Here is a 19,522-nt window from a genome sequence, read left to right as displayed (position 1 = left end):
TATTCGATATTCTCACTCGCACGATCGTATTGTCTGTAAAGTATCTGATTTGCAAAATACCTGGTAATTCGTTTTAGACCCGCGTCCTTGGAGCCGACGTGAACCGTGCACCTGGGTGGGTGATTAAAATCGGAGGTTGCGGCCATTTTAACAAACCGCGAGGTTGACGAAACGGGGGCGGTACTGGAGGGAATTCTGGGACGTGTAGTCTATTTTCAAAACTAACCCTTGAAGGTACGAGAACCCGGATCTATCATACTTCTGGAAATCGGGACCAATTATGAAAGCGGTGCTCGTAATGTAGACGGCACCGAAATCAGCTGTATTACTGGCTTTGGACACAAGAATGTTGGTTATATATCCGTCAATAAAACTTTATTGCACTAGAGTGCGTTTAACTATGTGATGTTACAAATTCACATCAGTGTTCCTTTTTAGGATGATTTAAACGCACGTTTGCAGTCTTTAGACAGCGTCTTGCCAGGGATAAATTATATTCTTATTCCAATGGGGCCCATATTCTTAAGATAATTGATACGTACAGTTTGGACTCACATGAGCATTACTCTTAGGGTGGACTCCTCGAGCATTTGCAGTGTACAACGGCGGGTCGTACTCGTTGCCCAATGGGACCCATATTCCATAAGAAAGTGGGTATGACAACACATACCCTCATGTGTAAAGTGGAGCATTTTGGACTCCCACAATCGGAATGTGTACAGGGATATTTACAAATTGAAAATCTCGGACAGCTCATTTAATCCTACAACTGATGTATTAAACTTGATGATGAGCATCGCCTCTCTCTTCACAAGTTTAACATCGAGGTCGCCTCCTCGGTCATCCTGTGTGACTTTTGAGATCACAGTCCATCTCACATCTCTTTCTGTATGGTTATTGAGATGCCAATGGTTCACCAATGGAGCGTTAATCACCTTCTTGCGTATCCTCGATTTATGTTGCTGAATTCTTGTCCGTACCTCTTGATTTATTTTCCCGATGTAAAGTTTGTCACAAGGACAGAGTATCCCATATACAACAAATTTTGTTTTACAATTTGAAAAACAATCATGTTTCCAATGTACATCCCTATGAGTGAAATGATTTCCTTCGATTGTGGAGTCGCAACAGACACATGTCCCACATTTGTGATGCCCCTGTATCGGGGGTAAGTTCAAAAGACTTCTTATGTCCGGACTTTTTGTTTTGGGTAATGCAGCTCGGACTAGCTGGTTGGCAATACTTTTGTCCTTTTTAAACGCAAATAGCGGGATTTCTTTAAGTGAGGCATCAAGGTTTTTAATGAGATGCCAATTTTGAGATATGGTCTTCTTGAGCCAATTTGCGGTGGGACTATAGGTCGATACACATACAATCCTGTTGGTTTTTGATTTATCCTTTCTTTCCAACAATACATCTCGTGGGGTCCACCATGCTCGTTTGATGGCTTTCTTTAATAGTTTTTTTGGATAACCTCTGGATAGGTTATTTTTCAAATTATCAGCATGATGTAAGTATTCGTCTTTAAAGGTGCAATTTCGACGAATTCGTAAAAATTGGCCGTATGGCAGGTTGTCTCTTAGACTCCTTGGATGGTTACTTGAATAGTGCAAGGCCTTGTTCCTGTCAGTTTTTTTCTTGTACAGTGTCGTAACCAGACAGCCGTTGTTGGGATAGATCTCAACGTCTAAAAAGGAAATCTTACATTTCGAAAAATTCAGACTGAATTTTATGTCTGATGTTCTGTTATTAGGCCAGTTGACAAACTCTTGGAGTTGTCTTTCATCCCCTGTCCACGTTAGAAACACATCATCGATGTATCGGACCCAATTTGTGATATAGATTGTAAACGGATTGTTGTTATAAACAAATTGGTCCTCGTATTTGGACATGAAGAGCACTGCCAACTCTGGGGCAAAAGGACACCCCATCGCAACTCCTTTGGTTTGCAGAAAAAAATCTTCCTTAAAGCAAAAATAATTGTTTTTGAGGGCAAATGTGGCTAGCTCCATGATAAAATTCGTCGGAACTTTTTCTGGTTTTGGTCTACTGTTCAAAAATGACTCCAAGACTGCCAAACCCTCGTCTTGAGGAATCTCAGTATAGAGCGAGGTGACGTCCAAAGTTGCAAGGATGTGTACATTTTCATCAAATTCCATTAGGTTTAATTTAGTCAGGAAGTCTGTTGTATCTTGTATGTACGACTTTACATCCTTCATAAAAGGTTTAAGGAAAAAATCAACGAACTTTGATATTGACTCGTTCAAAGACTCGCAGCCCGAGACTATCGGGCGACCCGGAGGACTCCTTTGATCTTTATGAACTTTTGGGAGGACATAAAAAATTGGGATCCGAGGATTTTTATTCCTTAGAAACTCATACTCCTTTTTTCCAAGGAAGCCTTGGTCGAAACCTTTTTGTAAGATGTTGAAGAGTTTTCCTTGCAGTTCGGTAGTGGGATCTTTGTTTAATTTGCGATAGCAGTGCACGTTGGAGAGTTGTCTCATGACTTCTGTTGTGTATCGCTCGGTGGCCCAGATGACAATTGAACCGCCTTTGTCGGCCTGTTTAATTACTATCGACGGGTCGTTCTTAAGTGAGACCAGCGCTTCTTTCTGTGCTTTTGTAATATTAGGTCTGACAAATCTCTTCCTTTTGTTTTCTGTTTCAGCAATAGCTGAAAGCACCACTTTCTCAAAAAGTAACACTTCTTTAGGTGTTTTAGCAGAGGGGGGGCAGAAAGTAGATTTTTTCTTCAAGCCCGTTGTTTCACTGCTCTGTTCTGTAGGATTGTCTGAAAAAAACGTGATTAGGCGTATCTTGCGGCAAAATTCAATGAATTCCGTCTTTAATAGAACAAAATTTGTTGGTTTAGACGGCACGAATGATAGACCTTTTTCCAATACTCCCAGTTCATCCTGTGACAATATTTTGTCTGAGAGATTGAAAATCGGTGAGGTGGTTTGTATCTGAGGTTCCCGTAGAGGCGAGGCCATTTGTATATTTAATTCTTGTAGTTCTGGCGCCTCGTGGACATTTCCCACGGCTGGTTGGTAAATCTTGCTCTGCCTCGTTGTCTCTGTCGGCCCCGTCCTAAAAAAGACGGTTGTTGGTAGTTTGGCTGGTAATTCTGTTGAAAATTGCCTCGTCTGTTAGGTTCACCTCTTGTAGAGGTATTCTCCGTGTCGCTCCCACTTGAAGATGACGTGGTGTCAGAAAAAGTAATAAACTTTTGCCTAGATCTCCCTTGGAAATCCAAAAGGAATCTACGTGAGTCCGGTCTGACACACCCCTTTGAGAGACCCCCAGTTTTTTATCCCACTTAAAACCCTGACTATATTGAGAGACATTTATTAAAACTGTTAATGCCTCTCAATATAGTGATATAAACTGATGTACTAAAGTAAAACACTCCCATGTGTTAAAAGCACACGAGAGCACTTTTAAATGTCAGTTTAGGATCCACACATCCTGAACTCACGTATTTAAAAGTGCCCTAGTCTCTTGTAGGCTTCTAACACGCGGGAGCATTTGACTTTAGTACATCAGTTTATATTCCTATATTGAGAGGCATTTATTAACACTGTTCGTAAATAGTGATAGGAACGGATGTACTAAAGTGAAACCCTCCTATACAATGAAAGCATACAAGAGGCGCCCCTCCATATTCAAATCACATCAGTTCCACTGCGTAATGGAGTGTCTCGGGTCCATTAATGGCTGGTGGAGGCCCTCTTCTGCAACAATCCAATATTTGCCTTTCTGTTTCTCCCTTTATAACTTTGAAAATTCTACTCTGTGTTTAATACCATTATAGACCGTCCATTGGCTATACCAGCTGTAAAAGAAGCTGTTCTTCATTACAGGCCCTTGGCTTTGCCTCTGTTTCAGGGCCTTTAAGAACCGGTAATAGCCCATGATAGTGATGCTAAAAGGCCATCTTCAATGTAGCTCTTAACGTTCTAACCTTGCAGCTGTGATAAACCTATAGAGCAGCTGAAGGGAGCCTAACAAGCGAACCTCTCTCAAGCAGCAAATACTGGCAACATGGACTTGGACAGAGATGATTCTTGTGAAGATAAGCTGTTATCCAAATGGAATTCTGATTTGGGGCTTATTACTTAATTACCATTTTGAAGAAAGTTTGTACAAACAGGTTGGAGGTCATGCGGCCAAAGCTAGACTCTGCTATGATGTTTTTCTTCGTGTTTTTTTTCAATGATGTGTCACTTTGCAATATACAGTGCTAACATATCTGGTGCAGACTGGCTTCACGCGCCAGTGTTTTTCACATTTAATTATTTCCAGGCTGAAATGTACGAATGATTACTGTTGTATGTTTCCCTCCAGGGCATAGGAAGCCCTGCATGTTTGGCAGTGGTCTTCCTCTAGCCAAACAAATCTAAACTCTAAATACAGCACAATAAGCTCAAACCAAATATGCGTGGACCTGATGGAATTCCATCTACTTATTGTAAAGTATTCAAAGGACTTCCTGCAGCTCTTCCGTGACCTCCACTCAAGCCTGAGTGGCCTGCGCCCATCTCCGGCCTCTGCCACTTCTGTTAAATGTCCAAACCCTCACTGACAGACCAATTAGTTGAAGGAATGAAGCGTAACAGTGCACACACGTTCATAATTTTGATTTACTGTGACTAGGGGGGGGGGGGCGGGGGAGGGTGAAAAGGTTTTGTGTGGTGATACCATCTGATCTGGAAAAATGACCACTGCAGGTTTCCAGTAAAACCAGTCCCTACTGCACCAACCCCAAATGAAGATAGTAGGTCTATTCTGAGAACCCTCTCTCTCTTCTGCGGTTGTCCGCACTACAACCCACATAGAGGAATTTGAATTTCTGTACATCTCTCTGCCGCAAATCTCTAACTCTGGACCTCTTGGTTTCTGCTTACTAGTCCTACCCGCGCTAGAGAGATATCCTGGTAAAGATGAACTAAAAGAAGCTTCCCAGAGCATCCCGTGATCTTGTATCGGCCGTTGTGTATCGTGAAGCACCTGCCATTGCATGGAGCACTTTTGTTTGAGTTAATGGCGTTGATGGATTTATAACGAAAAGGGTACAAAGTTCCTCGTGTACAGTCGAGAAGAGAAAATGAAGGTGGTGGAGAAAGGGTCTCAACCAGCCAAAGGTTACCAGAAGGCAACCAAGGGAAGACACAAGGGAATTCCCTTGGTGGAACTAGAGCTCTCACACACCCAGCAAGCTAGGTGTCATGCTTCATCATATGAGCAATGCCCCTCGTCAAGACGGCGCTGCAATCCTTGACGGGCTCCTGAAACCGGGGCTCTTTATCGGGATCTTTTGTTCCTGCCGATAGGTGCATGGGGGTGAGGGGCCTAGTGTAAGAGGATGTAGCAGGAGGTGAAGTAAAAAGGGTCAGTTAGTCCTAATTAACACTTTATTCAGAAGGTAAACTACCCTATTAAAATGGTGTAGAGTGGCTAGGTGCTAGAAATAAGGTGTCTATACGTGTAGCTCTACTCTATTAGATCAACATGTTTCATGCCGTTTGTGTCAGGAGGATCTTGGCAATTCATCAGGATCAAAAAAGGACTGTCTACATTAAGTGGTAAGGTGACATCTGCATACCACGTCCTAGTAAGGTTGCTAGAATTGCTAGCAACGGTGCTGGCGGCTATAAAAGGACACCGATTGGGTCCAACGTGGATTCACGTTAAGTCAGAAGACCTACCCAGACCGCCAGGAACCCCCCCCCCCGGTTCTCCACCACCTTAATTTTCTCTTCTCAACTGTACACGAGGAACTTTGTACCCTTTTCGTTGTTAGTCTTTTGGGGTATGTACACTGGACCTCTCTAAACAAAAAAAACCCCGGTCCCCATTCTTTGATTATAGTTGATGGATTTATTGCATATTTCTTTGAGGTGCAGTGAGTTGAAGTAGTACCCGAATATCACATCATAGATGTACATTCCTAATGCTGACATTACTTATAATATTCTTTTCTACTGGCATCATAGGCTTAGACCGATGGTCTTTTAGTGGGTAGCTCATGCATGTGTACCTGCGTTGGGTAGTGTTGCTCTTCTACATACCTTCTAGCTTCGACTCAACAATTTGCTGCCACTCCATAAATCCATTTGCTCCAGAGCCTGGCAGACTGCCCCTTCAGCAGTGTATCCACTTAACAGGCACCTCACACGCATCAATCAGGCAGCGCATTCATCTGGTAATAAATCAAGTAAGCAGTCCGAGCAAATACCCAGCAGTGTATCAACTTAACTGGCCCTGCACACATCTCCCACTGTATCAACTCACTTAGTAGCAGATCCATCTAGCACTGTATTGATTCAACAAGCAGCGCATGCCTCCAGCAATGTATCTACTCAATAGGCTGCACACACCCAACAGTGCATGAAGTCAATACGTACCACACTGAAGCACTTTTGTATGCTGAGCATTCACCTCATGCAGAAGCTTCCTCAGAGTCTCGAATGTTCACTCACACGTTCTTCTTTGGGTGTTACTTTTCCATTGCACATACCATTTTGTTTCCCCTTTGGTGCACTTCTTGTTCATAGTGCTGACTGCGTTTATGACTGCGATTCCCTGTATTAATTGGATTTACCTACGCAATGCTGCTGAAAATACTTGAAAACCGCTTTAGGGACAGTTTACTTTGCATTTTTTTTCTTGTACAATTTTTGTCCTATCACTCATTATGGCTTGACTACCAGTGGCAGCTGCTGAAATTTTAAAATGGTGAGATGAAAATACCCCAACTGAAGTGAGTGAGCCGTACTATTCCTAGGTGGGTGTTGGGGGGGGGGGGGGGGGGAAGAGCAAGTTGGTGCATTTTATGCCACAGTACACACACAAAAATTGGCTCAGAAGCTATATTCTTTAGGATGCAGTTATTAAGGAGTGCTTGTTAAATATTTCTATACTGCACTGTAAAAGAGCATGGAGTCGCAACCAAATGCTGCCTCAAGCAAAACCAAATTCATGGCCCTTTTTACATTGGGCTTTGTTTATAACCTCCCGCACAATCCTGACAGAAAAGCAAACACATTTCGAATGGAAACAGGCATAACTTTTAGATCTGGTGGCCTACCAAATGCATCACCTGCCTCCGGTACGTGTTGTAATCATTTCCATAAATTACAACTTTTGATGGGGTTGTCGCGCGTAGGGACCACTGAAACTGATGGAACTCGATATCCTATAGTAACCATTTATAAGGGTCTGCTTTTTTAGTCTGGTGACCTTAACTTGGCCTATTGCTGGTGCATCCGTCACTGTTAGCAAGTATATGTATACTTTTAATAGGACATCATGATATTGGTTGCAGGATGACACAGACTGCATTGCAATAAAATCAAATATAAGCATTTTAAGGTGCGGCCTCTCGACTAGGACATCATCTGCCCGGCTAAAGGATGCACAGAATAGACATACGTGGAATGTAGCTAGTCAGGGCGCGTACACAAGCCAGGCCACTTAAGCACACAGTGGATGCTATGTTGCCACGTGCAACATGTAACACCTTCAGACATGTATAATAAAGAGCGACACAATTCATCATAGGCTATGCAGTGTCATGGTGCGCAGACATGAAAGTCAGTGTAAATCTATGCAGCAACAATGCTGTAGTGTGTGGAGTGAACACATTCACAAGTAATGAGTCCTCCCATGTGCCAACCTTCTCCCATGGCTGCAGTGCAGTGTCAGAGTGGAACACTCCCTCTCACAGATCAGAGATCATTACTCAAAGGCATCCTACCGACAGGTATACACTCATCAGAACACCGGGCTTCTACAACACCACGTACCAAGGACCAGTGGACCCCGCTCCGTGGGCCCTCATAGCACTATATGCACCGCACAGGCAAAAAGAACATATCAACCAAGTAGCAGCATGGAAGATTCTCTGCAGTGAAAGCTTGCATACACTCAACACTACAAATTCCTTGCTCCTAAAACATGTCGTAACAGAGTGTATCGAATTTGTAGTCTAGCCAAATAAAACTTTCTCTTTTTAGAAAAAAATTGTCACACCTTAACTTTTATTGACTTTTTCCTCTTACATATTCTTAAATTCACAGCAAGTCTCTGGGGAAAATGCAGTCCAATACCTTCTGAATCAAAATATCCTGCTCTGGGGTTTCCAGATGCTGCCACTCAGTCTTTATATCGGGGCGGCCAACTCGGCTCGTGGGTAGGTGGGGTGGGTGCATGGGGGGGAGGGACAGAGCAGCAGCGGGCTGCATATAAAAGAGAATAAACTAAACTTACCTTGCCGCTGCAGGGTCTTGCGGCGTCTTTCCTGCTCGCCTGTGTCCGGCTCCAGGTCAGAACAGGAAGCAGGCAGCCAGGCTCCTACCCCTAAGCCAATCCCAGCGTTCAAATGAAGCGTTGTGATTGGTCTGAGCGCTGTAACACAGCACTCAGCCAGGGGTTATAGGGGTGGGCATGTTCTCTATCCATGCTGCAATGCAGCCTGCATGGAGAACAGGGGAGTGCGCATGACTGTTTTGGGCAGCCCGAGAGGGCCAACCAAACGGTCATTGTGCACTCAGGAGAGGGCAAACCACTCCTCCCCTGCTGCTCTGTAAGCAGCGCAGCACACCCACCTGCCTGCCGGCAAAAAAAAACCATAAAATGGTAAGAACTAAAAGTTATTACCATTTTATGTTTTTGCTTCTCGCACTGCGAGAAAGCAGTGGGGCGACGCTCCTCCACTGTAACGGAGGAACCACCCCTGCTTTATATCCTTATTTATATAACCACTATGGTCACCAGCACACACTTGTTGTTCGCTATGCAATTAGGGTAGACCAGATCCTGAACATCTCTTCCAGCTCCTGGGACACACTGTCAGTCAGTAGAATGCAGTCAGTACAATGTGAATTTGGATGTCAGTTAACCACACAGAATGAAGAGTTCTCGTTTTCTGTGATGTAGGGCTGCAAAGCCCTTTAACCACGCCCTTTCCTTTACCGTCACCGATTTGGGTGGGGTCAGTGAAGCACTCCTATTCTACCCAACCCTGTGAATAGACTAAAAAGAAAGAGCGTGGTAACTGGTTTTGACTGACATTCAGCCTGTGCTTGACAATGACATTAAAACACCCAAGACTGTTTTTATCGATGCCTTCTGAACAGTGGCGGCTAGGGACATTTGAAAGTAGTGGGGCGTAAAAGTTGGGATTAAGTGTTATGTTGCAAGCATAACCATGACACTATGACACTACTAAACTATTCCCTGGGACACTATTAACTAATTACATGATACTCTAATAACCAGTTCTGCAGGGCTTTTTTTTTGCATATTCCATGAGACCCTATTAGCAAGTTTTCTCAGACACTATCAACCAGTTTCTTGAGATACTTTTAACCAGATTCATTAGTATCTATTAACCAGCTCCTTGAGGCCCTATTCACCAATTTCTTGAGGCACTAGTTACCAATTACATGCAGACTATTAGTTAGTGCCCTAGGACACTATTAACCAGTTCCTTCAGAATCACTATTAAGCAGCAGTTTCTATTAACCATTTCCCTGAGAAGCTGGTTACCCATTTCCAGAGGTTCTATTCATCAAATATGTAACACAATTAACCAGTTCTTTTCTCTTTGAGTCTTTTATCTAGTTATATCATACATACGTCACCAGTCCCTGTGAGTCACCTGGCCGTTACGTTCCCAGACTCCACGGCTCCCTCGGTGAACAGTAAACTAGCCCCTTGGGACAGCCTCCCACAGGGTCAATGATTAAGAGGTTGGCTTGTTTAGGGGCAGTTTGGCAAGCAGGGGAGGCCTGTGACTCTGGCCTGTGTGTGCCCAGGAGCCATTTGTGATTTTCGCTTCAATTGAGCCAAGAGTTGCCTAGATAAAGGCGACCCAGCAGTTATTAATCCTGGTCAAAATGTACGGCGTAGAAAGAAAGCAAAAGAGAAATTTAGGAACCTGGTACATGAAGTGTTTGTTTATTCACTTGGCTTTGATGTTCAGCTTTTGTACCTCAAACCCTGCTATCAGTTGCAAAAGCACAGCAAACAACTGTGGGTTATTTCTCTAATCTGTGCTTGTTTATGGATTGGAGAAAGGCACATGTAAACTGTGATTCTTCATGCATGCACAGTCTGCAATACTTTTTATCCATTATATTCGGCAGCGTCAAATTGGGCAATGCTAAGCCTGTGGACAGCGTAACGAATAATGGAACTCTGACGCTGGCTGTTCCTCGCTCCATCCCACTGCACTGGCTCATCCATAGGAAAAACATGAGGTGAAGCAAGTGCCAGCTAGGTCGACCCAGCAGATTATTGGGAGCTTGTGCATTCCATTTTTTTGTTAACGTGCCCACCCTGAAATAATAGAAATAAATACTAAATGTACTTACCCATGCTTCCTCATCCCCTGCGTTTCTTCTGGAATGCAGTCCGTGCGAGTCCTGCTGGAGCCTCCTCCAACTCCCCTGTACAAATCTGGACGCTGCTCTCATGCTGCTGAGATGAGTGCAAGAGTTAGTCGGAGTGGACTGCCTCGATGCTCCATCAACCTCTTTGGACCTGTGCCTGCTCGCCACTCAGCTGTCTAAGACACTAGAAGGTTAAAAATGTGCATGGGGTGTCTGGCCGTCGCGAGACAGCCGGCCAAAGTTACATGCGTAGTTTATACTGGAGGAACCAGCAACACTGCTCGCTGCTGCCTATCAGCAGCGACGCCCCCTCCTACTCTGCTGCTCAGCTGAAATAAAAAATAAAATGGTACTGAAGAAATAAAATATAAAATAGTAATAATCTCTTCATTACCATTTTATTTTTCATGCTTGCTGCACTCAGTGGGGATGGAAGGTGGGGGGGTGACGCTCCTCCGCCCTAAGGGAGAAACCGCCACTGCCCTTGAAGGAGGCGGAGACCATGAATGGAGAGCACTTGCTGGAAGATCAAATATAAGGGCTGCACGTAGGTAAGCCCCATCAACATTGCAGCGCTCACATACGCGGTGGGCCCGAGTGCCTGACCATCTTGGCTTCACTGGGCGGGAGTCGGGATGTCCGGCATGAATAAACTCTAGTTTTTGACGTATCCTAATTTACTCCTATTAAACAAGCATTGGCAAAGCCAGTAGGTCTTGCCTGTGAGAGATGTGTTGGCTTTGTCAAGGTTTTTTTGCCATGTTGCACAGCAGTGCAGCCACTGTGCAGCATGTCTGAAAGTTAAGGAAATAAGAGCTTGGACATGGTCAACGCCGTCAGTCATCATGTGTTTTTGTTTTTTCAAACTTTCAGCCGGGTTGTGCAGCAGCTGCTGTGCAACATGGCTGAAAGTTTAAAGGAAGTACGCAGTGAAGCAGAGCGCTGCTGCCTCATAACTTTATTTGAAATAACTGAAGACAAGATACCAGTCTTCTGTAATTCTCTGAGAGAATGCGAGAGTTAACAGCCTGAAAAAAAAAAAAACCCAGAAAAAAACAGAAGACATGCCGAAATAAGTGAAAGATTCGAACAGTGGGTAAAAAGTGAACGTTCTCCCCAGAACTTTGTGAAATTGTACAACTTGTTTATCTGCACAAGGGAGATCAAAAATACAAAGTTCAGAGCTCAGTCCGAGGCTAGAGTACAGTGGAACATCGTATACAGACGCCGTAATTTAGACTACCTTTCTTCCGCATGGCTAAAGACAAAATGCCGCCGGGAGAACTGTCAGTGCCTTAAGATCATTCAAAAATGCTCTTTTTAACTCACTGCCTAAAGTTCTCTTCGGGCATAAAGGCGAGTGTTTAAATCTCTTGCAACATTTCTTCTCCTGCAGGCAGGAGCTCGAGAAAACATTTTGTCACCGTGGGTATGGAGCAGTGAAATAGCCTTTTTTGGACATACGACTCGGTTTTGTTTATACAATTGTATTGTATTGTAATTGCATTTATATAGCGCTTACTACCCCTGACGAGGCCTCGAAGTGCTTTTTTGGCGAGTAGCACGCTAGTCCGGAAACCCATAAAGGATTAGTATAGTGAAATATGAAAGTAATTTGAGTGGTGGATATTAGTCGGTTATTTGGAGTGAGAAGGATAGCGGAGGGATACAAGAGAGAAAAAAAGGTTTACATTTATATAGCACTTGTTACCCCTGATGGGGTTTTGAAGCTTTTTTTTGGCGAGTAGCACGCTCCTCTCAAAGGATTAGTGTTGAATTAGTATAGTGAAATGTGAAAATAATTTGAGTGGTGGATATGTTAGTTATTTGGATAGAGCAGGGTAGTGGAGGGATAGAAGAGGGAAAAAGGTTTGCATTTATATAGTGCTTGCTACCTCTGATGAGGTGTTGAAGTTCTTTTTTGGTGAGTAGCATGCTACTCTGGAACCCATAAAGGATTAGTGGTGAATTAGTATAGTGAAATATGAAATTTGAGAAGTGAACATGTTAGTCTGTTATTTTGATTGAAAAGGATAGTGGAGGGATAGAGTTAAGGATTTATTTAAAAATATATAATTTTTTTTGGTTTTTTTTGGAGGTCATAGTGGTAGTAAGAGGCTTTGGGATGAGTAAAAAGGGGATGTGGAGGGGAAGAGTCAGAGGGAAGAGTTTAGAAAGGCCTGTTTTGGGGCATCTGTATAGTAAGAGGTGTCAGATGATGTAAGGAGGGGTAGAGTATGGGAGAGTCTAGAAAGGGTTATTTTGGGGATCATAGTAGTGGTATGGAGTTTGGGATAAATTAGATAGTGGATGTAGAGGATATATTGATCGAGGTATATGTTGAGAAATCGGTAGCGCATTGGCTATGCTGAATTAGAAGAAAGTGATAAATATATAGATCCATAATTACATGGAAAGTATATAGATGCATAAAGAATGTAGGTATATATAGATTAAATATATTGGTAGAGGTATAGGATAAGAAATAGGATAGTGCATTGGATATGCTTTTTAGGAGAAAAGTAATAAATATATAGATCCAAGTACATGGAAGGTATATAGATGCATAAAGGAAGTAAAAAGATGCATTAGATAAACTCTGGCTTTCAAGTGTTACTGTACTTTAAAAATATATTTGTATTTATTTTTTAACATAATTATTCTACATGTTCATACAAAGCAATACACAAAGATAGGTACATATCTATATAGTCAAATAAATGCTTATTTACAGAGGGATGTGCTGTAAATTTCTGTTTGCGTATGGTGCTTATGTGGGGAAGAGCCAATTCTTGAAGTTTTCTGAAGATAAGGTGGTTGTCCTTGGATCTTATGTAGGGGGGTAAAGAGATCCATAGTTTGGCTGCTTGAACAGAGAATGATGTGCCACCCATGGTTTTTTTCTTGTATCTTGGGATTTTGAGGCGAGGTGCCACTTTAGAGCGGAGGTTCCTTTGTTGAATGTGTTTGGTGATTTTATTCCTGATGAAGAGCGGTCCCATTCCATGTATTGCTTCGTGGGTGATACAAAGCACCTTGAACGTGGATCTTCTGAGAACCGGTAACCAATGCCGGGCTTTCAAGGCAGGTGAGATGTGGTCTCATGGTTTGATATGCAAGAGTAGTCTGACAGCTGAGTTCTGAATCCATTGTAGTCTTTTCATGGTTGTTAAAGGTATACAAGAGGCTGATGTTTTACGGTGTTATAAATGTGTTACACGACCAGAGGTTTCAAATCTTAAGCGTTATCTTGACTGTGCTGAGCAGAAGCTGCCTAGGATGGGAGGGTGACTCCAGAAGTCAGGGTCCCACACTTGATGTACCAGGCAGGCATAGCTCTGTGAAGTCTGACAAGGGCGCTGTTTGTTTTTTGGCACGGTTATCATGGCAGCCGAGGGAGGAAGCACAAAGGACACGTATTGTAAAAGTCCATTCTGTAAACTGTCAGAGACACCGGCGGTGACACAAATGTCTCTGCAGTGTTCGAGGCTGTGACATTATGGGCAGATATGAGCACAGCACGGGTTTTCATTCACACAGATCAGAACTTTCATAACCTCTGGAATGATTAAGGCAGCTCATCAGATAACAACATGCAACATTTGGTGTCCAATGAGAGCATGGGCCTGTTTTGTTAACTAGGGCAGAATGGACTGCATTTACTTCATGCAAAAGACTGCCTGCCTGGCGCAACAGAGCAGAGCGCAGAACACATCCGAGGGATATGGTGACTGCAGTGTGCACCTTCAAGGGAGGAAGCAGGGAGAGTGGGGGGGGGGAAAGGGGGGAGAGAGAAGAAATAGTACCTCAATTACGTCGCGGGCAGCAGATGGGCACTGAATAAGTCCAGCAGTCTGTGCTTGGTCCATGCTCCACAGCAAGGAATGGAGGTTACATTTGGGTCTGTGCTGGCCAATGCAGAGGCCACAAAGAAGAGTGACCATGAAGCCCACAAATGGCTAGCAATGGGCAGGGTCCAAGCCCTTTACTGTAAATAACAGAGTCTTACAAGCGAGATGCTTGAGTGTTGTATTCCAAAAGAATTCCAGAGGTAGCCATATTGCAGATTATAAGTAGATGATTTATTAAGCTTAGTTACAGGTTTATATGGTAAGCAGAAGATGGGAAGTTCAACCCCACCAGGAGCAGCATCGTTTCTGCACAGCCCACACAGTCCAACTGTCTGTCAACAGGCACTCCAGCATTCCACTAACTCATCAAGCATTCCATCATTCCACACACCTCACATTCATACTGGCTGAGCAGCAGGGAACAGGTAACTAAAAAGGATGCAAAGTAACCATACAAGTCACAACACAGTGCTAGCGTGTACACTCACAGGCTCAATGCTAAAAAGGACTCCATAAATTAGGAGGGGGCGGAGCCCCAAAACTGTTATGCAGGAACCGCCACCGTTGACTACAGAGCTTCCTATTATTTCTGTTTTATTTATTTTTGAGCTGGACCAAGAGACACGTGATCATTTTACAATGTTTTGTCCTGGCACACACAAACACACTTCGTTTAATAGAATAATAGGAAGTGTCAGATTCAAATGTTGAGTCCAGTCCTATCCAGAGCACAAATACAATAATAAATAGACTCTCATGTAATTGTGGTGCATTTGAGATCCTCCTATATACAGGGGCTAAACATCACAGTGACATGCCCACAACCAAAATGCTTGGACCAATCCATATTGGCCTTGCTATGGTCCCCATATACCACCTAACCCTTAATCGCCACTTGGATACAGCTTACTCGATTGTCCCCCATGAGTCCATCCCCTAATAGCAAAACATTATTGTTGGAAAGAAGCTACCACCTCCGGGCCTAACATAGGCAACCATAAGATCGAAACGTTTTAGCGTCAAACCATATATAGGCAGTGGCAGACCTTCCTCCACATTTTGTCTAGGATTTTGAGTCCGATAGCCATTTCTAATAACCTCTTTACCTTTAGAGTCTAAAGTAATTATATTCTGTATGGCATTAATTGACTGTGTTTTTTAATCCGATGTGATATCGGAATACCTAGACATTCTGCCTGCAGAAGCGAGAAACATGTGAAAGTACCAATGACCTTGAACAAGATATTCTTTAAATTTCTTACAATGTAGAGTTGGTGCGATAATAAGTGCACATTTTGTATTCTTCACTGCAACATAGGGGCTCATTATGATGTCGGTGGGACCGACATCTGAAGCTGTGGTCAGACCCCCGCATTACAATACGGTCCGTCCGACCGCACATCTGAGAAAAAGACCACTTTGGTTATGACCGGCTCCAGCAGCCCGTTGGCCCGGAGGTCAGATTGGAATCCCTACAAGGATAGCAGTGCCTGCTCAAAGGGATTACAATGGCCCTTTCAGATGGCCTTTCAATGGCGGTCCGACCGCTTGTGAAAGGCTGTTGGAAACTGACTTTTGGGCTTTTAGCTGGGCCCCTATACCTCCGCGACATCCGCTATGAGGCCAAGGGGGCACCACAGGCGCCTCCACAAACATTCATGCCCCATCCCACACGGTGCAGGGATGTTTAAAATCATGCTTTTGGCATTGGGGCTTGTGCTGCAGCCCTTTGGCATTGAGGCTTGTACAGCGGCCCAGAGCCGCTGTACAAGCCTCAATGCCAAAGGGCATGTTTCTGACCTAATTAGGCAGTTGGGACTGCCGACTACCTATCGGACAGTTCCTTTACCGTAACAATGCCCGTCGGACTCTCGTCCGACCGGCATCATAATTGTGGCGATAGTGTGGCAGAATAATGTGCACACCTTTATATACAAAAAGTTATCCTAGTAGGTGCTTTCAGAGCTGTGTACGCTTGACTTTTTTCTTTTTTTTTTTTGTACCGAATTAGTGTTTAAAGTCCCATAAGTGAAGTAAACCTAACTATTAAAGGTCTACTGCATTGTAGAATATTCTGATTTTTATAAACACAATTATTTGTAAGCAGTACATACGTTGTTTTGACTGTTCATCTGATCAACACTCTGATATTGCCTCATCTTAGACAATCTCTTTATAAATAAACGTCTCTAATTTCTTGATCATTGGCGACTTGTGACACACAGTTGCTGATTAAAAAGATTTGACATAAAAACTCAGATGTAATAGGTATCGTATTACAGTCTAGTTCAGACTTCACAGTGCCTGCTGCCATAGTCGGCAGCTGAGGAGAAAGGCAGGTCAATTCACCGAGCTCAATTAAAGCAGCAGTTTAAAGGAACGAAACTTTGCTTTTCTTTCTTCTGCTCTGTGTTTTTAACTCAACACTCCTAAGCAGAAAGTAGATATTTATGGCAACATGTTTATTTTTTGCACTCTTTTGAGAAATTATAGAAAAGTTAGAATCTGTCTGCATATTTCTCCTGCATTTTTGTTTTTGTTTTGAATGAGTTGTATTTAACTGCTTCTAATATCTTTATTCAACAACTAGGTAACCACTTATTTGATGTTTAATTTTTGCAATAGTGATTCTAGTTGTATTTTTCATGTTAACAAACAAGCTCTCTCTTTCTTATGAAAGACCTGTGCACCAAGGATGTAATTTATTTGTGAGAAGGGTGATGGTCTGATCATGTATTATAAGGGATAAAGTACCCTCTGCCTTGCATGATAAGGGTATTGCAAGTCACCTTGGAGTTCCATATCCATGTAATGAAACTCTGCCTTCGGCCTCATTCCTTTAAATGACCATGTAACTCCGGGGTGACTTGCAATGTCCTTGTAATGCATGTCAAGGCGTACTTTAGCCGATATATATTGTCATAATGTTTCTGCACATACTTTGCCAGAGGAAATTAACATGCTTACTTCAGAAAATTTTATGATCCATCTTTTGCTTCTTTTGTAGGTACTGACAATACAGTTGCAATTATGATTGGTAACGACAAAGGTAGAGAAATCTTAGGCCTGATTAAGAGTGGAATCCAAGTTACTATGGTCATCGAAGTCGCAAAGAAGCATGGAGCCTGGATGAATCATTATTCAATCTTCTTTGTCTCCGTCTCCTTCTTCATCGTCACAGCTGCAACTGTGGGATACTTCATTTTCTATTCTGCAAGAAGGCTAAGGCTGACAAGGGCACAGAACAGGAAGCTGGTTCGTATTCCAACTCTGTGCTGTTTGCCATTTGTTTCTGTATCATGTTCTTCTGCAGTTACTTTGTTAAATAATTTAACATTTGCATACTGGGGGTCAGGCATTTCTTGATGTATTTTGGTGTCCTAGGACTGGTATAATTTCAATACCGATTGTTTTTTTTTTTTTTTTTTGCTACATATGTAGCTACATCCTCCGTTCAATAGGTTCTTGTTTTTTCCTCGTATTGCACCCCCAAATACCTCCAGACGGTAGTGCCTTCGGCAACCATCTATGTGACCATTTTCCGTATTTGTTCCCACCTAACGCTGACACTATCAATAAAAGGTTTGTCCTTGATCTTTGTGGACCACCTATTGTTTCACCTCTCTTTTGCTTCTGTATCTTTCTTCTATTTAAAATACATTTTGTGATTTGTTTTAAAAAATAGTAGAAATTGATAAACTGTTCTTCCTAGACTAATAACAGTGCTGTTTTTGGATAGAAATACCAAAATCGATATGTAGTTTACTCGGGTTATCCAGAGGATGAAGTGAAATAGATTTGTAAAAGTATTTTAGGATATGTTTGTTCATGGAGCATTTGTTTCTTTATAGTCGACTGCAATGGGCCCTCAACCCACGTTCTCACAAAAATCAGTTGTTCGAAAAACAAGAACAATGGCTTTTAACGTTGCTAAGATTGCTTTTTAGTAACTGGCTGAGAAAAAATGGACGACTTATGTTTGCCCAGTGCCTAATTCTTAAAAAAAAAAAAAAAAAAATGCCAGGGCACTCGTAAGGAGACCATTGCAGCTTACACCACCCATTGCCCTAGCTAGCACGGTCAATCACAGTACCAACACAACTACTAACCATCACACTCCTGCAAGTGTGAGCATTCTGAATATTCCAGCCCCCCCAAGACTATAAGAAAGGCTTGGGTGGTAGGTAGTAGTCATTTTCAATGTATATTAAAATAATAAACGTTGCTGTGCTTCTCTCTAAATTAAACATATGCTCCACCATGTGGCAGACTGTCATAAGTGCCAGTGTGCACAACTAAGTGGTGTTGCTGTGCACTGGAAACCACTGGCTTAAATTAAGCACTGGTTTTGCCTCTCCTAATGTGATGATATTGGAAGGTTAATCAAACAATACAGTTCAGACAGCTTAGGGATGATACATTTATCACCCAGCAATGTAAATTATTGCAAATAATAAACGTATTAAGCCCAAAAGTTACTAGCACTGTAATCCATGCTTAAAGTAAACTAATGTTATCAAAATACAGTTGAACAAGATGCTGCATTATGAATGTGTGGGCTGGATGCAGGAACACCTGAAAAATAGTTCTAGTTAGAATTTGCTTTTCATTGTAAAACATTTTAACAGCATCAATCCCTGGCTTTGGTGCAACCTCGACAATATCTCAATTCACGGATGGATCCTTCCAAAAAGGGCTTTGGCAAGGTTGAGCGGTTCTTTGCTGACTCAAAAGAATCAAATCCATGTACAAACCCTAATCAGGCTAGGGTTGGTCTGAATCGATGGTTGAAGGAGAGGGCTTACTCCAGACCATGGAAAAGAGTTTTGTTTCTTCGGGCAACAATTCCCATGAAACAAAGTGTTCCTTAGACCAATGAGTAATGCAAAAAGAATTTCTCAAGTGTAGCTGTAATACTCCTCTATGTTCCAAAACTTCTGGAACTTCAAGAATGACTCGAACCCCATGACGCAATTCTTAGTACATCACACTCACCTCTATTACAATAATTATTTGGAGAAGTGTGGCTGAGAAATATACCAACATCTATCATTCAAGGATTTAGAAAGCGAGGCAAATCACTGTGAAATTCTCAAGGCGCTGGAGTAGCTGACTGCTGATGGAGATCTGCTCATTGGATCAGCCAGGACTGGAGCCCTTTCCTGAATTGCCGGAGCGATGAGGCGGTCCCGAGGTGCCGAGGCAGCTTGTTCCAAGCCTTGACTGCTAGATGTGAGAGGGAGCATCCTCTGCTGTTACTTCGGCAGATCA

At 42.8% G+C, this 19,522-nt stretch overlaps 1 protein-coding gene across 2 annotated transcripts in view; it reads left to right on the top strand.

The window, feature by feature from the left end:
* Positions 1-19,522, top strand: part of RNF128 (ring finger protein 128) — a 651,941-nt gene that overhangs the window by 457,503 nt on the left and 174,916 nt on the right. For both annotated transcript variants that reach the window (XM_085608031.1, XM_085608032.1), the window contains exon 2: positions 17,259-17,506. In XM_085608031.1, the coding sequence (XP_085464157.1) occupies positions 17,259-17,506 (248 nt within the window). The remainder of the gene's footprint in view (positions 1-17,258; positions 17,507-19,522) is intronic.

The sequence above is a fragment of the Triturus cristatus genome, chromosome 5_2 (assembly GCF_964204655.1).
Source record: "Triturus cristatus chromosome 5_2, aTriCri1.1, whole genome shotgun sequence".
NCBI classification, from domain to species: Eukaryota; Metazoa; Chordata; class Amphibia; order Caudata; family Salamandridae; genus Triturus; species Triturus cristatus.
Note: the sequence above shows the minus strand (reverse complement) of the source record. Positions and strands in the feature narration are given on the sequence as shown.